The 23,838-nt window shown below is 39.8% G+C and overlaps 1 protein-coding gene across 2 annotated transcripts in view; it reads left to right on the top strand.

The window, feature by feature from the left end:
* MDN1 (midasin AAA ATPase 1) overlaps positions 1–23,838 on the top strand; it is a 943,760-nt gene that overhangs the window by 817,881 nt on the left and 102,041 nt on the right. Inside the window, exons 81-87 of one of the 2 annotated variants that reach the window (XM_033936734.1) lie at positions 5,385–5,534; positions 7,243–7,418; positions 8,794–8,955; positions 9,779–9,916; positions 10,990–11,131; positions 20,605–20,780; positions 20,995–21,144. In XM_033936734.1, the coding sequence (XP_033792625.1) occupies positions 5,385–5,534; positions 7,243–7,418; positions 8,794–8,955; positions 9,779–9,916; positions 10,990–11,131; positions 20,605–20,780; positions 20,995–21,144 (1,094 nt within the window). Of the gene's footprint in view, positions 1–5,384; positions 5,535–7,242; positions 7,419–8,793; positions 8,956–9,778; positions 9,917–10,989; positions 11,132–20,604; positions 20,781–20,994; positions 21,145–23,838 lie in introns of those variants that run through there. The other variant, XM_033936735.1, reaches the window with a different exon arrangement.

Here is a 23,838-nt window from a genome sequence, read left to right as displayed (position 1 = left end):
TCAAAGCAGATGACTCTATGCACTATCACCTCAGTAACAACCATACAAAAATAGACAAATATGCCCCCCTCCCTTTTTACTAAACCACGATAACAGTTTTTAGAGCGCAGGGAGCTGCGCTGAATGCCCAGCGCTGCTCTCGACACTCATAGGCTCCCTGCGCTAAAAACCTCTATTGCGGTTTAGTAAAAGGGGACCTTAGTGTAAAATATAGACAGCAGATACAAATTCAGACACATTTTGATCACTAAATTTAAATTTAAGCTTCCATAGATCCTATTATTATATCGGATCATGCGGGAGTATGGATAGAATTACAATTAGATCAAGTAGAGAATGATAGACCTCTTTGGAGATTTGATAATGCATTGCTTGTGGATGACAAATTTTTGGAAAATTTTAAAACACAAATTAACGATTTCTTTCAAATAAATTTAGTAGAAGATACATCTATTGAGAATGTATGGGATGCATTTAAAGCAACTATGAGGGGTAATATTATATCATATTCAGCTTTTATTAGGAAACAGATTAAAATACAATATCTAGAATTAGAAAAAGAAATAAAAATATTAGAAGCTAAATTGATAAGTAAATGGGAATATGAAGTTTTACAAGCTCTTTTGAAAGCAAAAGGTAAATATAATGAATTAACTTCAAAAATGATAAGAAGAGATTTGTTTTCAAAGCAAGCAATGTATTATGGAAATTCTAATAAGGCGGGAAGATTATTGGCAAATTATCTTAAAGCAAAAAAAAGAAGAACTAATATAAATGGGATAAAAGATGATAATGGTATAATAACAAATCAAACAAATATAATTTTAAAACAATTTCTAAAATTTTATAAAGACCTGTATTCTTCCGAGCCTTATTTGGAGAGACAAAAAGATGGTAAAAATTTTTTAGATTCTATTAATGGACCTAAGATCCCTGATCATATAAAACGGAGTTTAGATGAACCTATATCATTAAAAGAATTAGAAACAGCATTGAGATCTCTTAGAGTTGGATCCGCTCCAGGTGGTGATGGATATACAGTAGAATTTTACAAAACATTTCAAAATGTCCTTTCCCCATATTTACTAAATTTATATCAGACACAACTTATAAAAGGTAATATTAAAGGTACTATGGCTGAATCAATAATAATTGTTTTACCTAAGCCAAATAAAGATCCTACTTTGGTTTCAAACTACAGGCCTATATCTTTGATAAATGTGGATAATAAACTCTTGGCGAAAATTTTGGCTTTGAGATTAGCCAAAGCTCTCCCACATATTATAGATATGCATCAAACGGGTTTCGTTGCTAAAAGACATTCTTCTAATAACTCTAGATTATTGTTTCATATGTTAAATTTATCAAAAAAAATGGATGAACCGACTTTTACAGTTTCATTGGATGCAGAAAAAGCGTTTGATAGGGTAGAATGGAATTTTATGTATCAAGCTTTAGAATGGTTTGGTATAGGTTCTGGATTTATACAAATGGTAAAAACTTTGTATAGCTTCCCGATTGCAAGATTAAATATTAATAATAAAATATCTGATGGATTTCAATTGCAGAGGGGAGTTAGACAGGGTTGTCCTTTATCTCCTTTGTTATTTGATGTTGTATTAGAACCCTTATTGTTAGCAATACAACAAATGAGGGAGATACAAGGTATTCCATATACAGATATGGAATATAAAATTTCGGCTTATGCTGATGATATTTTACTTTATTTGAGAAATCCAGAGTCTACCTTATCTTCTTTATTGGAATTAATTGATAAGTTTAGTAAATTTTCAGGTTATAAAATTAATTGGAATAAATCTGAAATAATACCTTTAAATATTCATTGTGTAAAAGGATTATTTGACACTTTTCCATTCATATGGAAAGAAGAAGGATTTAAATATCATGGTATTCAAGTTAAAAATACAATTGAAGATACTGTAAAAGAGAATGAAAAATTTGTATTAAAAAAGTTACGGAGTTATGCGAGCAATGGAACCCATTACACATTTCTTGGTGGGGAAGAGTTCAAACTATTAAAATGATGATGTTGCCTGTAGTTTGCTACCAAATGAGTATGATACCTATTTATTTTCAGGGGTCCTTTTATAAAAAGCTTAATAGCATTTTAACAAAATTTCTTTGGCTTGGTAAAACACCTAGAATAGCTTTAGTAACTTTGCAAAAATCAATTAAGGAGGGAGGGGTAAATTTTCCAAATTTCTATAGGTACCATCAAGCCTATATTCTACGTCAGGGTATGTATTGGATCCTCCCAGAACTTATGGATAATGCACCGGATTGGTTGTATTTAGAATGGCGCCTTATGTTTCCCCTAAATTTAGTTCAACTTCCAAGTATCAACATGCCTAGAAGATACAGAGAAAACAAAATATTAATGGATACTTGGAAAACGTTGAGATTTATTAGTAAATTAACACCTATCCCAATAAACAAATCAACTAATCAGTCTTTATGGATAAACTCCAAGATCAAAATTGGCGGAGCTCAAATCCTTTGGAAGAACTGGATTATTGCAGGCATTAGATCTCTAGATGATGTTATTTCAGAAGGTAAACTGCTGGAATTTTCACAATTGCAACATAGATTTGGTCTAAGTAAAACACAAAGTTTTAAATGGTTGCAATTGAAGCAGGCCATTCAGGTTGGGTTCCCTGAATGGAAAACATTGAATAATCAATATAGTTTAAAGTTCTTATGTTTTCAAGCAGACTTCCTAGGACATCAAGCCGCATTGTGGTATAAATTAATATCTGGATATTTGAATAAAAAACCAAAAAATGGTCTAAGAGATATTTGGAGCATTGAGATTAAGCATCAAATTAATGCATCTCAATGGCCACTAATTTGGTCTTGGAGAATGGGATGTACAGTGTCAGCATCTATGAGACAAACTTGGTTCTTTTTATTACATAGAGCTTTTTGGACCCCTACACGTTTGCAAAAATTAGACAGTTCTAAGTCAAATAAATGCTGGCACTGTAATCTGGAACCAGGGACGTTAGATCACTTACTGTATCATTGTCCCTACATTAAAAGTTTTTGGAATTCAATTTGGCCACAAATTAATAAATTGATGGAAAATTATATAGCAATATCATATGATACAGTGTTATTTGGAATGATGATGAGAAAAAAAAGTCAAATTTCACCAGAAAATAACAAGCTTTTATTAATCATGACAGGGGTTGCCATTCAGCATATAACCTACAATTGGAAGAATTATAATAACCTAAATTATACATTTTGGTGGAACACAATATGTCATATATTCAAAATGGAAAGAGCAATAGCAATACAAAGAGGGACATATATTAAATTTATAAAAATATGGGGGCCATTGACAAAATACTGCAATGAATAAATAGCAGGATTTTTCTTCTTCATTTCTTCTTTTAAATATTTTTATTATGACACACATAGAGGGGGGATAATGAAAATAATTTTTACATAATATGTTATAATATGTTATATAATATGTAATGTATAAATGAAAAGTAATAGAAGGGTGGGGGGAGGGAGAGGGGATAAAAATATATTTAGAACATAATGTATTAGATATAAAAGTGTTATTGTATATTCATCAATTGTATTTTAATATGTTATACACTTTCTGTAAAATTTGAAAATAAAAAATAATATAAAAAAAAAAGAAACACAAATTGAAATGCATGATTAACATCAATGATCCATGCCCCATAGCAAAAGGAAAAATCTGAGCCTCAGGACATGTTAGCTTCCACTTGATCTTCTTGAGCAGGGGTGCCCACACTTTTTGGGCTTGCGAGCTACTTTTAAAATGACCAAGTCAAAATGATCTACCAACAATAAAATTAAAAAAAAAAACACAACGCACACTGTACGCATAGAAAATGTTAATTATCATTCCTATTCCAGGGTTTTTCAAAGAGGTCAAAGCAGATGACTCTATGCACTATCACCTCAGTAACAACCATACAAAAATAGACAAATATGCCCCCCTCCCTTTTTACTAAACCACGATAACAGTTTTTAGAGCGCAGGGAGCTGCGCTGAATGCCCAGCGCTGCTCTCGACACTCATAGGCTCCCTGCGCTAAATACCTCTATTGCGGTTTAGTAAAAGGGGACCTTAGTGTAAAATATAGACAGCAGATACAAATTCAGACACATTTTGATCACTAAATTTAAAATAAAATCATTTTTCCTACCTTGTCTGGTGATTTCATGAGTCTCTGGTTGCACTTTCTTCTTCTGACTGTGCATCCAATCTTTCTTCCCTTCTTTTAGCTTGTATGCTTCCTCTCCTCCAGACCTCGTTCCCTCCCCCAACTTTTCCTTCCTCTCTCCCTGCCCTTTCTTTCTCTCTGCCTTCCTTTCTTTTTTTTCTGTTTCTCTTCTTTCCTTCTGTCTCCCTGCCTGCCCTTTTTCTTTCTTTATCCCTGCCCTCCCCCAAGCCACTGCCATCGGGGACCAGGACCCAAACCGCCACCAATAACAGGTCCCAAACCGCCACCAATAACAGGCCCGAAAGCCGACGACGCCCCAACCTCTCCCTGCTTCGGCCGACCAGCATCGCGATCGAGCTGTTGGGGGAAATGCTGCCGGGTCCTGCCTTCGCGGAAACAGAAAGTAAGCAGGACCCGGCAGCAAGAAGAGGAAATGCTTCACTAATCTGTCTCCCGCCTTAGCCCATAGCGAACGCTTGCTTCAGGGCTCTCAACATGTGCGTGTCGGCTTCCCTTCTCCCCCCCCCACCCCGGACATAACTTCCGGTTTCGGAGGGAAGAGAAGGGAAACCGGCACACACACGTTAGAGCCACGGAGCATAAGTTCGCTACGGGCTGAAATCTCCAAGCCGGATTTTTTTTAATGTTCAGCAGCGGCGGCAGCAGCAGATGACAGCTGGGCGGACCGCCCAGCTAAAAGGCCGTAGAGAGAACACTGGAGAGGAAGGCTGATCGGCCCGGTAGATCAGGACGGCAACATGAGTCTATCACGGAGCCTGGGATGGGCTCTGCGATCGACTCGAGTTGCCTTCCTGAGCTACTGGTCGATCGCGATCGACGTGTTGGGCACCCCTGTTCTTGAGCATCATGATTGCCTGTTCTGTGAGTTTCCATGTAGGCAAAGCTGTTGCCTGGTTTAGTAGCCATTGAATTTTATCTACCACGTCTCTTTGAATTTTCATATCTTATACAATACAGTACAATTTTTATTTGTATACCGCCAATACCTCTTCAAAGTTCATAGCGGTTCACAAACATACATATACTGCCTTGGAGTGAATCTGAAAGGGTAGTTCACTGTCCTTCATAAGTTTAGTTATTTATTTTATACTTAATGTGGTAAGTCTTGTAAAATGAGTGTTTCTTTTTTTCAAAGGGGCCCAAGAATCTGATGAAGGATATGTAGATGATTTTTCTGAGCAAGTTGACGTAGCTATTCGGGCTGTCCTATGTGCTGTTCAGGATCTAGTAGAAGAAAGGAAAAGTGAAAAAGAAACGCAAGCAACGTCTTCAGAGGCTGCTGATGGTAAGCTGGTTATGGAGAGCAAGCAAACATTTTTTTGTGGTGTAAGGACCACCTTAGGCATGCATCATCCCTGAGTTGGCCAATCAGAGTTGATAGATTTGGAGGATTTTAACTAAGTGAATTACTTTACCTGGCCAACATGTCTCTCTAACTTGACTCACAGTAGAATATTTTCTCAGTAAACTTGTCTTCCTTTTTGAATATGTATAAAACTAGGCATATTAAGTTTTGGAGCGAGTAAGATAGCATATTGTATAGAGCAGGGGTGCCCAACACATCGATCGCGATCGACCAGTAGCTCAGGAAGGCAACGCGAGTCGATCGCTAGACTCGTATTGCCGTCCTGATCTACCGGGCCAATCAGCCTTCCTCTCCAGTGTTCTCTCTAGGGCCTTTTAGCTGGGCGGTCCGACCAGATGTCATCTGCTGCTGCTGCCGCCGCTGCTGAACATTAAAAAAAAACTGGCTTGGAGATTTCAGGCCGTAGCGAACTTATGCTCCGTGGCTCTAACGTGTGCGTGCCGGCTTCCCTTCTCTTCCCTCCGAAACCGGAAGTTATGTCCAGGGGGGGGAGAGAGAAGGGAATCCGGCACACACATGTTGAGAGCCCTGAAGCAAGCGTTCGCTATGGGCTAAGGCGGGAAACAGGTTAGTGAAGCATTTGCTCTTCTTGCTGCCGGGTCCTGCCTACTTTCTGTTTCCGCGAAGGCAGGACCCGGCATCATTTCCCCCAGTAGGTCGATCGCGATCTGGGGCTGATCAGCCTTCCTCTCCCTGACGGCAGAATTGACATCGGGGAGAGGAATGCTGGTCGGCCGAAGCAGGGAGAGCTTGGGGCAGCGTCGGCTTTCGGGCCTGTTATTGGTGGCGGTTTGGGTCCTGGTCCCCGATGGCAGTGGCTTGGGGGAGGGCAGGGAGAAAGAAAGAAAAAGGGCATGCAGGGAGACAGAAGGAAAGAAGAGAAACAGAAAAAAAAGAAAGGGAGGTAGAGAGAAAGAAAGGGCAGGGAGAGAGGAAGGAAAAGTTGGGGGAGGGAATGAGGTCTGGAGGAGAGGAAGCATACAGGCTAAAAGAAGGGAAGAAAGATTGGATGCACAGTCAGAAGAAGAAAGTGCAACCAGAGACTCATGAAATCACCAGACAAGGTAGGAAAAATGATTTTATTTTAAATTTAGTGATCAAAATGTGTCTGAATTTATATCTGCTGTCTATATTTTACACTAAGTTCCCCTTTTACTAAACCGCAATAGAGTTTTTTAGCGCGGGAGCCTATGAGCGTCGAGAGCAGTGCTGGGCATTCAGCGCAGCTCCCTGCGCTCTAAAAACTGCTATCGTGGTTTAGTAAAAAGGGAGGGGGTATATTTGTCTATTTTTGTATGGTTGTTACTGAGGTGATAGTGCATAGAGTCATCTGCTTTGACCTCTTTGAAAAACCCTGGAATAGGAATGATAATTAACATTTTCTATGCGTACATTGTGCGTTGTGTTTTTTTTTAATTTTATTGTTGGTAGATAATTTTGACTTGGTCATTTTAAAAGTAGCTCGCAAGCCCAAAAAGTGTGGGCACCCCTGGTATAGAGAATGATGCAAAAACTGATATTTATTACTAGATAAAGAAGTACCATATTTATTTGTATTGATGCTTTTAGAGTCAGACCACATTTAAGAAGGACGTTCACAGTGTTAACCCCCTGTTTCTTTATTCAGTCCAGGAAGAAGCATTAGCAAGCAGGCTCCACTCAGGACATTTGACAAAATTCTTGGCAGAAGACCTCAGTACAGATCTGAACTGTCTGCATATTCAGAAAATAATTTCTGCTGTTTCAGAGCTTGTGGAAAGGCTGAAATCCTATGGCGAAGACTGTACAGCAGAAAAGCACAAGGTAAATGTGTGCTTTCTCAGGGAGATTTGGGTTGAGGTCTGTTTTGTTAGAGCAGGAATGTAATTCACATCTTCAGCCACTTGAAGGCACTTTAAATATTGGAAAGCACCATAGGAGATTGAACTTCTAATAGTGGGAAGTATAGCTAGCTGTAGCAGAAACAAGAAACTATGGGACTGATATTCAGCTGGTAGTGCTCAGTGTTTTTTGTTTTTTATAATCTTTATTTAGTTTTTAAAGCCAACAAAAAGTGCAATACAATATACATACAAATAATAATAATCAAATAAGCACTTATAATCAATCAGTATCAATACAAAAATAAAACTCCCTCTCCCATCCTATATTTTCCATCAGGGAATAATACCAAACAAAAGATATACCCCCCTACCAACCATCCACCCCTGGATGTGTGGGTGTTAAAACAATGGAAAATAAAGAAAAAGGACAACTATAACAACTCCACAGAAGACGTCCGTGTTTTGCTGATCCCCACCAGCGTTAAGCCCAGAAATTTAGTGCTAGCTTCAGTGTTGAATTTCTGAGTTTCCAGAACCAGCTGCATTATAGTCAGTTAATTGCAGTATTCAGCACTTAATCTTCTTTGGGGCACTTCATAAAGATAGGGCTGAGTTTTATGCGGTCCTGCTTATGCAGTGACTTTAGCAAGTTAACTGTTGAATATCAGAACTTAATTAGCCAAGTGCTAATACCGCCCCAAAATAGCCAGTTTTGATTTAAGCACTAGCCGGTCATTTGTAGCAATACTAACCAGTTAAGTGCCACAGAAAATAACCAGTTAGCTTCAAATAGGTGATTCAACCAGCCAGGAGCCGTTTCTAGCTGGTTAAATCACTTTTGAATATCGACCTCCATATTATTATGTATAACGTCATAGAGTTAGATATAGTAGGACCTATGAGGTGAGGGGCTTCATTAATGAGGTAAAATCATTTCAAACTCCCAGTACACAAATGAGGAGTAGCTGTGTGAAACTTATATATTTACACTAAGATATATGGAAGTATTTTATCTTAGATGATATAAAACACGGAGGTTTGGAGGAGGGGAGCGAGTAATATAACTGGAAGAATATAATTGAATACAAGAAAACAAAAAAATTGTGGCGAGTGGATGTCCAAGATTGCTTTATTGTAGCAAACACATAATCCACATAAATACATCTAGGGCCGGAACCTCTAGAAACATATGGACGCTACACAGTCCGTGTTTCGAAACAATTGTCTTCAGGATTGTGGATTAAAGCTGGCAGAAACCCAAAGAGTAGCAACATTCCAGATGCTCCATAAATATTAAGCTATAATTCTTTTGTGTGTTGTTTTTTTTGTTTGTTTTTCTCATTCTGTGCCTGTAGGTTTTTAACCAGTCCTGCTGTTTTCTGATCCGACTGATGCCAATGCTGTCCACCTATTTGGATCTCCTCCTGTTCTACCTCACAGTATCCCTGGCAGCTCACAGGAGCACTGGAAAATTGCTCTCTGTTCTGGCCCAGATGTTTACAGAATTTGCTCTTAAGGTAATAACGACCAAACTTTGTGGTTGTTCTCAGTGGTAGGTCCACTTGCTCAATAGGGCACGCTATTGACGATACTGCTCTGAAAGAAGCGAAGCTAAAGAAAAAAGAAACACTTTAGCTTGTACCTCCTAATAACTACAGTTCATGGTATCAAGAACCCAATAAACATAAAGATCCTATGTAGTGTGCTTTGAATAAATATAAAACAATGTTTTTTTATGAGGAGGAGTGTTAGCATTCAGGTTCTTTTGAGATATGAATACAAATGGAGCAGTAGCCTCATGGTTAGTGCACTGGCCTGGAAGCCAAGTGAATTGGGTTCAATTCCCATTGCAAATCCTGATGACTTTGGGAAAGTTACTTAACCCTCCAATGCCCCATGTTCAAAATAAGGGTGCTGAGGCTATAGCTCTAACCACTGTGCCACACACTCCCACATGTTGGTCAAGACTGATATTCCTATTTACAAGAAAGAAGATTAGCAAAGGTAAGAACCTAATTTTCTATTGCCTCTGTGAATCGCTTGCAAGCCACTTACTTCTGTGAGCTGAATGTTGGCCCCAGTATTTTAAAATTTTAAATTGGCTGAATGTTGGCCCCAGTATTTTAAAATTTTTCATTCTTAGGATAACAAGCTTTCATTTCTCTTGCATGGAATGCTAACACACATACTTTTACTGTATGAATATTTTCTTTACAAAGAGGACACATCCTAAGCTGGCTAAAATTATAATTAGGGTGCAAAATTGTAGGAGAGAATTTTTAGCCAGAAACCTTCTCATCTCTTAACTTAATTTTGAATTCGCTGGTCCTCTTTTGGCAGGGTTTTTGCCTTCCCAAGGAGTTAATGGAAGAAGCAGCTGGAGAGGGAGCCACAGAGTTTCATGATTATGAAGGAGGGGGCATTGGAGAAGGGGAAGGAATGAAGGACGTGAGCGACAAGATTGAAAATGAGGAACAGGTAGGACACTTGCTGTGAAGTTTGCACTAGATAATGCTCAAGTCTGAGGTGGGGAAAGTGTGGCCTTCAGGCCACAAGCAGCCTTCGGTGTAACAGAGAAATAACTTCTGTGGCATTTTTTTCTTTTCTTTGATAACATGTACATAATACAGGTATTGAGCACTGTAGCCTTAGAATCTTGTCTGTGTTCAAATTTTCAGTTATGAAAATATGTTTTCTATTCTTTATTTTACAATCAAGACGTCTCATTAGACCTCTCTCAAACCCTGAAGGCAATAGGAGAGAACATTTGTAGCATTGCTTTTCTTTGCTTAATGCTCTTTCCTTTACCCAATCACATCTTCTCTCCTAATTTTAGCCATGGATCCACGAACTGGATTGGGGTTGCACAGACACACAGAGAATAGCTTTGAGTTCCTATGATTCCCTTCCTTCTGTACACAGGGTCTCTCTGGCTCAAATTGGCTAGAAATCAGTTGGCAGCAGGTGTCACTTGAAAGGCTGTGCTTCACACTTTACAATGCTCTTGGCCTCAGCTGGCCTACAGTAATTGGCTCAGGCTGCAAGTCGACAAGAGTTCCCTCTGCTTCTCAACATTGCTTCAAGCTCCAGGGTCAGCATAATAGAATCAGCTTTGTAATAGTGTGTTTCATCAGAGGAAGTCTGACAGTTGTAGTAATCAGATTTTGTATAGTATTTTTCAATAAAAAGCTTGTTTCTAATTTCCCCATTGCTGAAAATTAAAATACATGTTGTTTACTTCTGTACCTCAGCATGCTTAAATGTACACTTCCCCCTCTGAATCCGCGGATTTATATGTAAAAATGTGTTTCATGAAGATAAGGATATGTACAACTAATGTTAAAACTTAATTTTCTGACTCTACATTTGTTCTCACTAGAAGATTTTTCTTACAGGGTTTTCTAACTCTACATTTTTCATCTCTAGAGGAATTTTCTTATTGGGTTGTTTTTGGGTTTTTTTTAAGCTTTTGTATTTTTCAGACTGTCGATGCTAGAAAATAAACATTCCTCTTACTTCCCATATTCAGTAATTTTGCTTGTCTAATCCAGGTAGAAGACACACAACAGAAGAGTCAGGAGAAGGAGAAAGAAGATCAAGACTCCAAACCTGATTTGAAGGAAGAGGACAATGCCATTGAGATGTCAGAGGACTTTGATGGGAAAATGCATGATATTGAACATGATAAAAAGGGTGTGTTACTTTATCACTTATTAGAGGTTTGCTCCAAATAGATATGATTTAATTACCTCCTTTAGCTGTGTGCTTACTGAAAGCAATGCTCTCTGTAAAGCAGTGTCTCTCAAATGGTGTGCCACGGCACAGTGGTGTGCCATGAGAGATTCCGGAATTTTACTTTATTTTAAAAAATTCCCTTCATAAGTGTACAGTAGAATAGATGACATGTGTATAGTGTATGCAAGAGTCTGTCAATGTTATGAGGGTCTGCATGCGTAAGGATACAACTGCCCAGACAGGATAAAAATCAAATAATGAATAAAATAAAAATGACCCAACATGGGCCGTGTTTCGGCAAAATAAAAATGCCTTCCTCAAGGATTTTTTTAGGGTCCTTGGCTGTAGAGAATGACACAGTGACAAAATTCATCACTGTTCCCGTCCCCATGGATAACCGTGGGAAATCATCTCCATGTCATTCTTTAAGGAGAGAGGGAAGAATCAGAGTATGAATGGGCACAGCCATTGATCCTCAAGCCTTGCTTTGAAGAATGCTGGTGTAGAAGGACTGAGGTTGAGATAGACACTAAATAATGACAGACTCTGGTATCCACAGTAAATATTGTGATGTCATAATGCCTCATTCCACCAATGCCTAAGAACCAACCTCATTAGTGATGTCATAATGACTTCATTATTCTGTACTTGGCTCACTTAAGAATCGGAGTATGAATGGGCCCAGCCACTGACCCTCAAGCCTTGCATTGAAGAATCCTGGTGTAGAACGACTGAGGTTGAGATAGACACTAAATAATGACAGACTCTGGTATCCAAAGTAGATATTGTGATGTCATAATGCCTCATTCCACCAATGCCTAAGAACCAACCTCATCAGTGATGTCACAATGACTTCATTATTCTGTACTTGGCTCACTTAAGAATCAAAGTATGAATGGGCCCAGCCACTGACCCTCAAGCCTTGCATTGAAGAATCCTGGTGTAGAAGGACTGAGGTTGAGATGGACACCAAATAACGTCACGAGATTGTTTCCCGCGGTGGACGGGAACGATGATGAATTTTTTCCAAGTAGTTAAGAGGATGCAAATAGACAGCACAGCTCATGTACGTTGGAGTCTTGTGAGTTGTGCTGCTTGTTTGTAGCCTCTTAACTATTTGGGTTTGTTGTGACTTTTATATTTTTATATTTAAGACAACCAAGGACTCTATAAGACCCCTGAGGAAGGCATTTTTATTTTGCCGAAACACGGCCTGTGTTGGGTCATTTTTATTTTATACCTTTTTTTTCCCACTTCTTTATTATTTTAGAAACATAGAAAGATGACGGCAGAAAAGGGCTATAGCCCATCAAGTCTGCCCACTCTACTGACCCACCCCACTAAGTCAGAGTGTTGCTCGACCCACGTAAAGATCCCACGTGGATGTCCCATTTATTGTTAAAGTCGAGCACGCTAGTGGCCTTGATCACCTGCACCGGTAGTTTGTTCCAGTGATCCACCACCCTTTCTGTGAAGAAATACTTCCTGGTGTCACCACCAAATCTCCCTCCTCTAAGTTTGAGCGGGTGCCCCCTTGTGACTGAAGGTCCCTTAGGAAAGAATATGTCGTTTTCCACCTCAATACGACCTGTGACGTACTTAAATGTCTCAATCATGTCACCCCTCTCCCTGCGCTCCTCTAGAGAATAGAGCTGCAACTTGCCCAGTCTTTCCTCGTATGAGAGACCCTTGAGTCCAGAGACCATCCTAGTGGCCATTCGCTGGACTGACTCAGCTCGAAGTACATCTTTACGGTAATGTGGCCTCCAGAATTGCACACAGTACTCCAGATGAGGTCTCACCATGGTTCTGTACAGTGGCATTATGACTTCAGGTTTACGGCTGACGAAGCTTCTATTGATACATCCCATCATACGCCTTGCCTTGGATGAGGCCTTCTCTACCTGTTTGGCAGCCTTCATGTCTGCACTGATGATTACTCCCAAGTCCCGTTCTTCTGAGGTCGTAGCTAGTGCTGTGCACTGCTCTCCTTTCTTCCAAAGGTGGAGTTGGCTTTCCACATCAACCAGGAGGCTCATCTGCCTGCTTTTAAATCCTTGGGGTCTGCCAAATAGGACATAGTTTAAAGAAGCTGGATATCCATAGGGTTTTGCTTCAGTACTGGGAAAGGACAAATGACTTGCGTCTTTCTGACTATCTGTTCATGCTTACCATTCACTCCAGATTTGGCAAGCCAGCACCTAAGGCCTCTATTACTAAATGGATTCACATGGCCATCTCTTCGGTGTACATTGCCTGCAGGAAGCAGCCACCAGTCTCTCTCAAGGCACACTAGACAAGGAGTGCTGCCTCTTCCTGGGTGGAGACTTGGACAATTCCTCTCAGAGATTTGTCAGACAGCTACTTGATTTACTCTACATACTGTTTAAAAAAAATTTTACAGAGTGGATGTGGTGGCTCAGGAGGAAGCCACTTATGGCTCCTCAGTCTTGTGGGCAGGCTCTTGTGTCCCACCCTAGACGTCAGCCACTGCTTTGGTACATCACCACAGTAACAGAATCCGGAGAATGAAAGATTAGGTTCTTACCTGGATAATATTCTTTCTGTTAATCTACTACTAATTTTCAATATTTACAATAAGTGTAACAGTAAATATAACATTTTATACTCAAATATCACACTTAATATTCTTAAAAAATCCATTTCTTTTTTTTAATATTCTTTATTCATTTTATATTTACATCAAGTGTACAGAAAATAATAACAGAGTAACTTAATACATCGCTTGAAATACCACACATGTTCCTAAAATAAAATAAATCCATTTCAGAATTAATCCCCCCTCCCCTTAAACAATCAAAATGCCCATACATAAAATATCTATAATCATCCATATCAATTATTCAAAATTCATTAACCTATCATCCCCCCCACCTCTCCCCTCCTGGATGTGCATATTTAAAGGGGAAAACACTATTTAAACGTTACAATATTTTGTTAATGGCTCCCAAATCTCCTGAAACCTCTTAAAATTCCCTTTCTAAATGGCCAATGTCCTTTCCATTTTATACATATGACACAGTGAATTCCACCAAAAACTATAATTATTTTATACCTTTGATTTTTATCCAATGGGTCACTTGTGAATGTATACACACTTTGTGGGTTAGTTTTAAGATTAATAAGCGTCCAAATAACATAAAAACAATAAACTACAAACTGGTACATCTGATCTTCTGTTTCGCAATCTTTTTGTTATTTTGCCACTGTTCTGTGCAAAATATAAAGATAGATGGAAATTGCAAAAACTGACATATTTCAATAAAAGTCTAACAAAAAGTGAAAAATATGGTGATACTATTTGATTGGACTAAACACATTTTTCCATTAGCTTTCAGAGGCCAAAACCACCTTTCTCAGGTCAGGACAGTACACTGCTGTTATGGTATCTTCTTCTGACAGGAGACAGTCAGTGATATTAAAATTGGTCCAATAAATATTCCCTTATTTCCATTTTCTATATTTATAAACATTAAGAGCCCTTTTTACAAAGCTGCACTAGAGGATTTTAGTGCGGACCGGCTCTGTAAATGCTGCAGAGCTCATAGAACTCCTGTGAGCTTCGGAGCAATTACCTCGCTGGCCTGTGCTAAAAACTTCTAGTGCAGCTTGATAAAAAGAGGGAGGGGGTAAATAACACAGCTACCACACGTACTCTCTTTTATACTACAATAAAAATAAAATTCTTGTGCAGCAGGACTGATAGTCTTGACCAACAGGTTAAACCCTCATTAGCCACGATGGTTGTAGAGAGCCCAATGTTTTGTGTTTATGCGCCACCTCCCATCACTCTGGGATTAGCTCCACACCTTCCCCTCCTCTTACTCTCTACAAGTGAGGAGTATTTTTTTAATTTATTTATTCAATTTTCTATACCGTTCTTCCAGGGGAGCTCAGAATTGTTTATATGAATTTATTCAGGTACTCAAGCAGTTTTATGTTGTGGATGCTTTTTATGACTTTTTTAGGACCTGAACAAGGTCTTCCCTTACGCCATCTTTGCCCGCAGAATGCTCTAGATTAGGCAGTGGATGGGAGATTCGACCTCCAAGATGACATTAAGCAAACTCCCTTTTCAAGACCAGTTGCTCTTTGGCAAGGACCTGGTCAATCTCATGGCTAGTGTGGTGGATTGTAAGCCCAAATCCTATCCAAATAGTAGACCCCAGAATGCAAGGGGGTCCAATGGAGGAACTTTTTGTAGCTCCATGCGGATTCATCAGTATTTGGGATCGTTTTTCAGTCAAAGGAAATTCCAGGACCAGAGACAAAAGTTCGGGAGCACCAGGCATGCGCAAGTGTTCGGATCCCGTTCTTCTGCAGCTTCCAAAAAGCAGCAATTATACCAGGATAGTTATTGTTCCCCTGAGGGGAGAGTGACAGGCTGGGAGACTACTGACAGGATTGGAAACAGATCTCTTTAGATTGGTGAGTGCTGGAGGTCAATCAGGAGGGGGGTACAAGCTAGAATTCTACCGACCTCTCCCAGACCTCTTTATCACTTTTCCCACAGGGAAGCCGGAAAAGGCAGCCCGGGTGCAGGTGATAGTTCAAAGGATCATTGCACTAGGAGCTATAAAGCCCATACAGCAAGGAGAATAGAGCTTGGGCAGGTACTTGATATATTTCATCATGCTTAGAAGACTGGAAACCAATTCTGGATCTAAAGTCGGCCAGTACAGCCCTCAAGATTCCCCACTTCCGCATGGAAATGGTGCAATCGGTCATTGTCTCAGTCACTTTGGGGGATGCCTTGCCTCTGGATATAATAGAGGCATACTTGTATATTCCCATCTTTCCAGCTCACCGAAAGTTCTTAAGGTTTCATTCTGGACAAGCATTTCCAGTTCTCTGCTCTTCCCTTTGGCCTTGCAACAGCACCCCAAACCTTTATCAGGGTGATGGTTGTGGTGACAGCACACCTCCGCAAGGTAGGAGTTCAGATTCATCCTTTCTTGAACATAAGACCACCCTCCCGGGATGAGAGAGCGACAATGGTGGATCATGTAGTCCATCTCCTATGGACACTGGGCTGGGTAGTCAGCTTCAGGAAGAGTCACTTGATCCCAACTCAATCCCTGAAATACCTAGAAATCTGTTTCAAGAAGGCACAGAACAGGGTCTTCCTCCCAGAAGCACACAAAACAAAGGTTGTGAGACAAATCTGGGAGATTTGCAGCCCGCCTACCCCCACAGCTTGGAAGTATCTTCAACTGCTTGGATCCATGGTAGCCACAATAGATGTGGTACCCTGGGTAAGAGCACACTTGCGCCCTCTTCAGGAGTCGCTCCTTTCAAAGTTGTCTCTGCAATCAGATGCCCTGGACCTCCCAATGCCATGGTCAAGCAAGGCATAGAGCAGCCTGGACTGGTGGTTGGAGCCACAATCCTTGTCCATGGGAATGCTACTACGCATCTCCCAGTAAACAGTTCTGATGGTTCAGACAGCCAGTCTGTTTGGCTGAGGAGTTTGTTGCGAGAGAGATCCTCTGAAAGAGCAGTGGTCTCCATCTCAAAGGAATTGGTTGATCAACCGCTTAGAACTGAGAACAATATGGTTAGCTCTGTGGGCCCTGACAGTGTCCTGGAAGAAAAGGCAGTCCGAGTCTTCTCAGACAATGTGACCGTAGTAGCTTATGTCAACAAGCAAGGAGGCACCAAGAGTGAATCGCTAAGCTTGGAAGCTTGCCTGCTCTGTTGGTGGGCATAAGCCCATCTCTTGGCCATCTCTATGGCTCATGTAGCTGAGGTGGAGAATTTACAGGCAAACTTCCTAAGTCATCAGTATCCCTTAGATCAGTGTTCTTCAACCTTTTTACACCTATGGACCGGCGGGAAAAAAAAAATTATTTTGTGGACCGGCAAACTACTAGGACTGAAATTTAAAAACCCCGTTTCCGCCCTGTCTCCGTGAGCTCCGTCCTCGCAAACCCTATTCCTGCTATGTGTGACTGCGGTATTCTGTTAGCATGATATTTCTGTGTAGTATTCTGTAATAATTTGGCTTAATCCGTTTTCTTGATAGTAGAGGGAATATGTGAAGGGGAGGGGAGACAGGGGTTTTGTTGATCCTTGCTCTGTATTATTTATATTTATAAAATGACAATTGTACAGAATATTGTTTCTTTTTTTACTTTAATAAAATACATTCAGTATAAAATCATAACTGAGGCTTGTGCGGATGGGATCAGATGGTTAGGGGAGTGCAACTAGGGTAACTACCCCCCTGGTCAGAGAGAAACCTAAGCCACTGCCTGGACTTTGCAGTCCCCAGTTATGTCTAACACCAGCTCTAGCAGGATATATATTTCAAATCTGATATATTCTAATCACAAAATAGAAATAAAATTAATTGTTTCTACCTTTTTGTTGTCTCTGGTTTCTGCTTTCATCTTCTTTTCACTCTGTTCCTTCCAGCATCTGCCCTCTCTGTCTCTTCAATCCAGCATCTGCCTCTTCCATCTACTGACTGACCTCTCCCCCTTCCATATGGTATTTGTCTTCTTTCTATGCCCCTCTCCCCTTTCCATCCAGCCTATGCCCCCTCTCTCCTTTTTACATGATCCATTCCAGCTTCACTGCTCTCTTCATTTTTATCTCTCCTACACCAGATCTAACATCTTTGTCCCTCTTAATTTCTCTGCTGATCCCCCTTCCCATCTCATTTCTGTCTCTCCCCTTCCCCTCCTCTAATCTCCCTGCCAGCTGTTTCCTTCCTTTTCCCTCCTCCCTTCCCTCTCTTCCCTTTCCTTTCCCTCCTCCCCTCCCAGCAGCATCTCTCCTTATCCCTCTCCAGGTCCAGTAGCAGCTGTCCCTTTTTCCCCTTGCCCAGCAGCTTCCCAGACTCCTTTCCCTCCTTCCCTCCCAGTAGCATTTCTCCTTATCCCAATCCAGGTCCAGTAGCATGTTCCTTTTTCCTCTTGCCCAGCATCTTCCCAGACTCCTTTCCCTCCTCCTCTCCCAGAAGCATCTCTCCTTCTCCCTCTCCAGGTCCAGTAGCAGTTGTCCCTTTTTTTTCACCATGCCCAGCAGCTTTCTCCCCTCCCAGCAACTCCTTACTTGCCAGCGCTGCGATTCAGTAAGGCAGCCTCGGGTCCTTTGTTGGGTCGCACCGCCTCTGAGGAAAGCAGAAGTTGCATCATCAGAGGCGGCCCGACTCAGCAAAAGCTCCAAGGCTTCCTTCCTGAATCGCTGCGCTTGTAAGTAAGGAGAGCCGCTGGGAGGGGAGAAAGCACAGCTGTCGTAGGCTCCCCGTTATCTCTCGGGATCAGCGCAAACTACAGCTCCTCGATCTTGCCGATCCTGCGCGGACAGGCAGGAAATGAAAGATGTTGATTTCGCCGGTCCTGCGCAGACCAGCAGGAATTTTCTGCGGACCGGCAGTTGAAGAACTGTGCTTTAGATCCTGAGGAGTGTTGTGCCTTTAGCTGCATAGTCAGGTGCTGAGAGCATCCTACGTTTGATCTCATGACTTCAACTTCCAACAAAAAGGCTCGTTTCTTCAGCTGAAGGCACAAGCCCGGAAGTGCCAGGATGAATGCTCTAATCCAAGCCGCCCCTCCCCTCCCCCCCCATGGCCATTTATAGGCAGAGTACTTCAATGGTTCAGAACACACCCAGATTGAGTGATCCTTATAGCTCCAGATTGGCCGAGGCAACTGTGTTACATAGACTTAGTACATCTGCAGAAGGTCGAGGCTCTCAGGCTTCTTTGTCATCCAAATCTTCTCTCACAGAGACCGACATCTAAAGTGACCATATCTAGGCGGATCAGGATGGCCATATTGTCTGCTTATATTGGAAGCAGAAAGCAGTCTCCAGTGGCAGTGAAAGTGCACTCCATTTGCAGTGTCATGTCATCTTGGGCAGAGTCTACAACAGTCTTACCTGCAGAGATTTACAGGGCAGACACTTGGTCCAGTCTCCACACATTCACTAAGTTTTATAGGGTGGATATAGCAACCGGGTTGGACACTACTTTTGGGTCCTCAGTACTGGAAGCAGGCTCATCTGTCTCATGCTAGGAACCTGGGATTGCTCTGATATATCCCATTGGTCAAGGCTACCAATCCTGTTGCACAAGAAGAAAAGACACCTGCCCTGTCAGATGTAGACTAGCCTGCTTTCTGTTTCAGACATGCCTGCTTAGTCAAATGACTTGTTTCTATCTCCTGCTCGGTAGTGTCAGGAATGGAGAGGAATTCACTCATAACAGACTCATTTTAAATAATGAGCAACAGAACTATTGGTGCAGATGGCACACAGATGGTTCCTATTATTTCACTTTGTTTTGTAAGCAGTGGTTTAAAAGTGTTTACTGTTTGTATTTAGAGCAGAACAGACTTGCATGGTTTGGGGGAGTTTCCCCACACCCCTGTCTTATGTTTGCACTCTGGGATTTGCTAGAAGCTTTGGTACCGACACAGGGGGTGGAGCTCATCCCAGAGTGATGGGAGGTGGAACATGAAAACAAAATAGTGGAATCTCGTCTCATGGCTAATGAGGGTTTAATCCATTGGTCAAGCCTACCATTTCTGTCTACAGGAAAGAAGATTAGCAACGTAGGAACCTAATATTTCCTTTTTCTACCTTTGTTGTCTGGTCATTTACTTTTTCTAATTGTGTTGGTCCTAGTTTCTAGTACTTTCCTTAACAACTCCTTAACTTTCTTGCCAAGATTTCCTGTCTGTCATTTTTCTTTCCTTTCAGCTTTTAAAATTAATTTTTCTGTTTGTCCTTATTTAATTCTTTCCTACTATACTGTCTTCAATTTCTACCACTCTGTTCCTGAGTATTTGTTGATATTGGGAGCAGTCCTGTATTTACTTTGTAGCTGGATGGCCCTCTGAATAGGGCTGTACTGTCTCCATCTGCTTGTAAAGGTTCATAACCCCCTCATTTTGAACTGGTCTAAAAGAACCAAGAAAAAAAATTGGTAGGCAAGACTCTGAGTTCTTCCATTCCATAAGTTGTTATTGTATGTTTCTGGGTGGACTTTACATTCTCTCTCTCACTGGAAAGAGCAACCTTTCAACATTCCAGGAAGAAATTTCATGTCGTCGTCTTCATGATTACAGCACTGTTTCTCAAAACAGTATTTTTTTATGTTTACCTCTGTTCCTCCTTGCTTTGGTTTTCACTTATGTCATGATGTGTTTGTGATTTGTGTTGCTTTTGCCTTTACAATTATACCGTAAAGCAGACAGTGACTCTTTATTGGAGTGATAAGCGTAACTTTATATCATAGGTTTTCTTTTGCTGTGAAGGGCATTTTATTGACTGTGAGAGCTGAACCATACTAGAATGTACTAGAAGGAAGTAGAGCTTCAGGAAAAGTTTCCCTCTGAGCATGTTCCTTAAAGCAAGTGTTTAAAGTAATGTATGTTTATTTATTTTTCACTAATATACAGGAGAAGAAGATGAGGATGAGGAGTCTGAAAGTGAAGATGAAGAACTGGATAAACAGATGGGTGAACTGGGAGGTGCTAAAGCTGATAACCTGGATGAAAGACTCTGGGGTGATGAGAATGAAGAGGATGACAAAGACCATGATGATACACAAGAGTCTGGACCAGGAATGGACGAGGTAGGAAAGCTAGGAATCTGTTTATGGTCCCATTGCTGCTTTTGATCTGTCCTTTTCCACTGGAAAAGAAAGTGTATTATGGTCACTTCTGCATATTTCATGTTGAAAAAGTACCCAATATCTAGTTTGTTTTTTCTTTGGTAAATCTCTTGGCTTTTATTTGCCAAATGTTTGCAATTACAAGTATTTTGCCCTCACTATGTATATACTTTAGGGAGAGGATGAACTTGTAGCAAAGGACGACAACATGGATGCTGGGCGTAAAAACAAAGAAGATAAGAAGCAGCATAGAAAGGATAAGGTCCAAGAAGAACTGGAAGATGATAGCAAAAACAAAGAGAAAATTCATGAACAAATGGATGAGGTAATAAAGAGTGCGAACAAATAATTCTGTTTATCATATCCACTTGGTATCCATTTCATAGAACTAGAATAGATATCCAGGTTTGACAGTATGCTTTTCACTTGCCAAGAATTGCACAGGTATGTAGCTGGTTTCTTAGCGAAAATGACCACAGCATCTACTTTAGATCTGGTTGCACAATGCTGAGAAATGGCCAACACATCTGTCACTGCTGCCTCTTCAGTTACTGGCAGAAATGTGAGAGGAAGGAGTTAAGGTTGAGAGAAGGAAGAAAATGCATTCAGGGAGGAAGAGGCAAGAGGATGAAAAATGGTACACTTAGCAAATGGAGACGTTGCTGAAAGAGTCTGACGGGAAGAAAAGACAGGAGGCCCCTTGCAAGCAAATACACCAGCACAAAAAAGAGCAAGGAGACTGAAAAAAGGTTTATAGACCAAACACTAAATATGACTAGTAATTGTATAAAAACAACACCTGAGACTTAAAAAATGGCTTGAAGCTTGGAACAAGTTTTATTTTTTAAAATGACTTTTGTATATTTTATTCAATTAAATGTTTCTTTTTTTTTTTAAATTTTATTTATTGAATTTTTCAATTTTTACAATGTTTGAAATTCAAGTGATATAATTAATTACTATATATCATTGTATCTATCATTAATACAACTTAATTTATAAATAGTATATATTATATATAATCAAAAGTTATACATCCCTCCCCTTTTTCCAATTAATGATTCTAAAAATTATACATGTCCCTCCCCTTTTCTATATAAGTATTATAATTGTGCTAAGAAATCTAATCATTAGAATAATTAGTCAATGGTTGCCAAATTTTATTGAAATTATGAATGTTCCCGTGTTGTAATGCTATTACTTTTTCCATTTTGTATATATGACAGACAGAGTTCCACCAGAACGTATAATTTAATTTGGTATAGTCTTTCCAATTCTGAGTTATTTGTTGCATGGCGACTCCTGTCAATATTAATAGTAGTTTATTATTGTTTACTGAGATCGGACTCTGAGTTCTCATTGCAGTTCCAAATAATACAGTGTCATATGAGAGTCCTACATGATTTTCTAGTAATTTGTTAATTTGGGGCCAAATCATATTCCAAAAGGCATTTACACAGGGACAAAAAAAAATTAGATGATCTAACGTCCCTATTTCTATTTTACAATGCCAGCATCTATTGGATCTAGTATTATCTATCTTTTGCAAGCGCGTAGGGGTCCATAACACTCTATGTAATAAAAACATCCATGTTTGACTCATAGATGCTGACTTTGTAGATCTTAATCTCCAGGACCAAAATCGTGGCCATTGAGACGCAGAAATTGTCTGTCCAATCTCAATACTCCAAATATCCCTAAGACCAGTTTTCTTTTTTTTATTTAAAAATCCATATATCAATTTGTACCATTTTGCGGCTTGGTGACCCAAGAAATCCGCCTGGAAACATAAAACCTGCAGACTATATTGAGTATTAAGATTTTTCCATTCAGGGAACCCTACCTGAATGGCCTGCTTCAATTGCATCCATTTAAAATATTGTGATTTATTTAAGCCAAATTTATTTTGCAATTGTGAAAAATTAAGCAGTGAACCTTCTGAAATGACATCATTTAATGTTCGTATACCTGCACTTATCCATTGTTTCCAGACGATCTTAAATCCGCCAATTTTGATCCTGGAGTTTACCCAAATAGATTGATTTAGTGATTTACAAATTGGATCTGGTGATAGGTTATCTATATATCTTAATGTTTTCCAAGTGTCTAATAATATTCTGTTTTCTTTGTATCTTCTGGGCATTGTTATACTAATTAAATGATCTAAATGTAATGGGAACAGGAGCCGCCATTCTAAATATAGCCAATCTGGTACATTCTCCATGAGATCTGGGAGGATCCAATACATACCCTGTCTTAGAATATAGGCTTGATGGTACCTATAAAAATTTGGAAAATTTACCCCTCCCTCCATAATTGGTCTTTGTAAAGATACTAAAGCAATTCTGGGTCTTTTCCCAAACCAAACAAATTTTGTAATAATATTGTTTAATTTTTTATAAAAGGACCCCTGAAAAAATATTGGTATCATACTCATTTGATAACAAACTACAGGCAATATCATCATTTTAATTGTTTGAATTCTTCCCCACCATGAAAGATGTAAAGGATTCCATTGTTCACACATTTCTGTAATTTTTTTCAATAAAAGTTTTTCATTTTCTTTGACTGTATCATCAATTGTATTTTTGATCATAATTCCTAAATATTTTAATCCTTCCTCTTTCCAAATAAATGAATATGAATCAAATAATCCTTTGGTGCAGTGAACATTAATTGGAAGAATTTCTGATTTACTCCAATTAATTTTATATCCAGAGAATTTTCCAAATTCCTCTAGAAGATTAAGTAAATTTGGAATAGTAATCCCCGGTTCTCTCAAATATAATAAGATATCATCTGCATATGCAGAAAGTTTATATTCCCAGTAAGAAAATGGGATTCCCTTTATCTCCTTAGTTTGATTAATTGCAATTAACAAGGGTTCTAGAACAATATCAAAAAGTAAGGGAGACAAAGGACATCCTTGTCTAACTCCCCTTTGCAAATTAAATTTATCTGATAAATTGTTATTTATATATAATCTTGCACCAGGAGAGCTATACAATGTCTGAATCAT

This window comes from Geotrypetes seraphini, chromosome 3, assembly GCF_902459505.1.
Source record: "Geotrypetes seraphini chromosome 3, aGeoSer1.1, whole genome shotgun sequence".
Classification (NCBI taxonomy): Eukaryota; Metazoa; Chordata; class Amphibia; order Gymnophiona; family Dermophiidae; genus Geotrypetes; species Geotrypetes seraphini.
The sequence above is the reverse complement of the archived record's forward strand: the minus strand, read 5'-3'. Positions and strand labels throughout refer to the sequence as shown.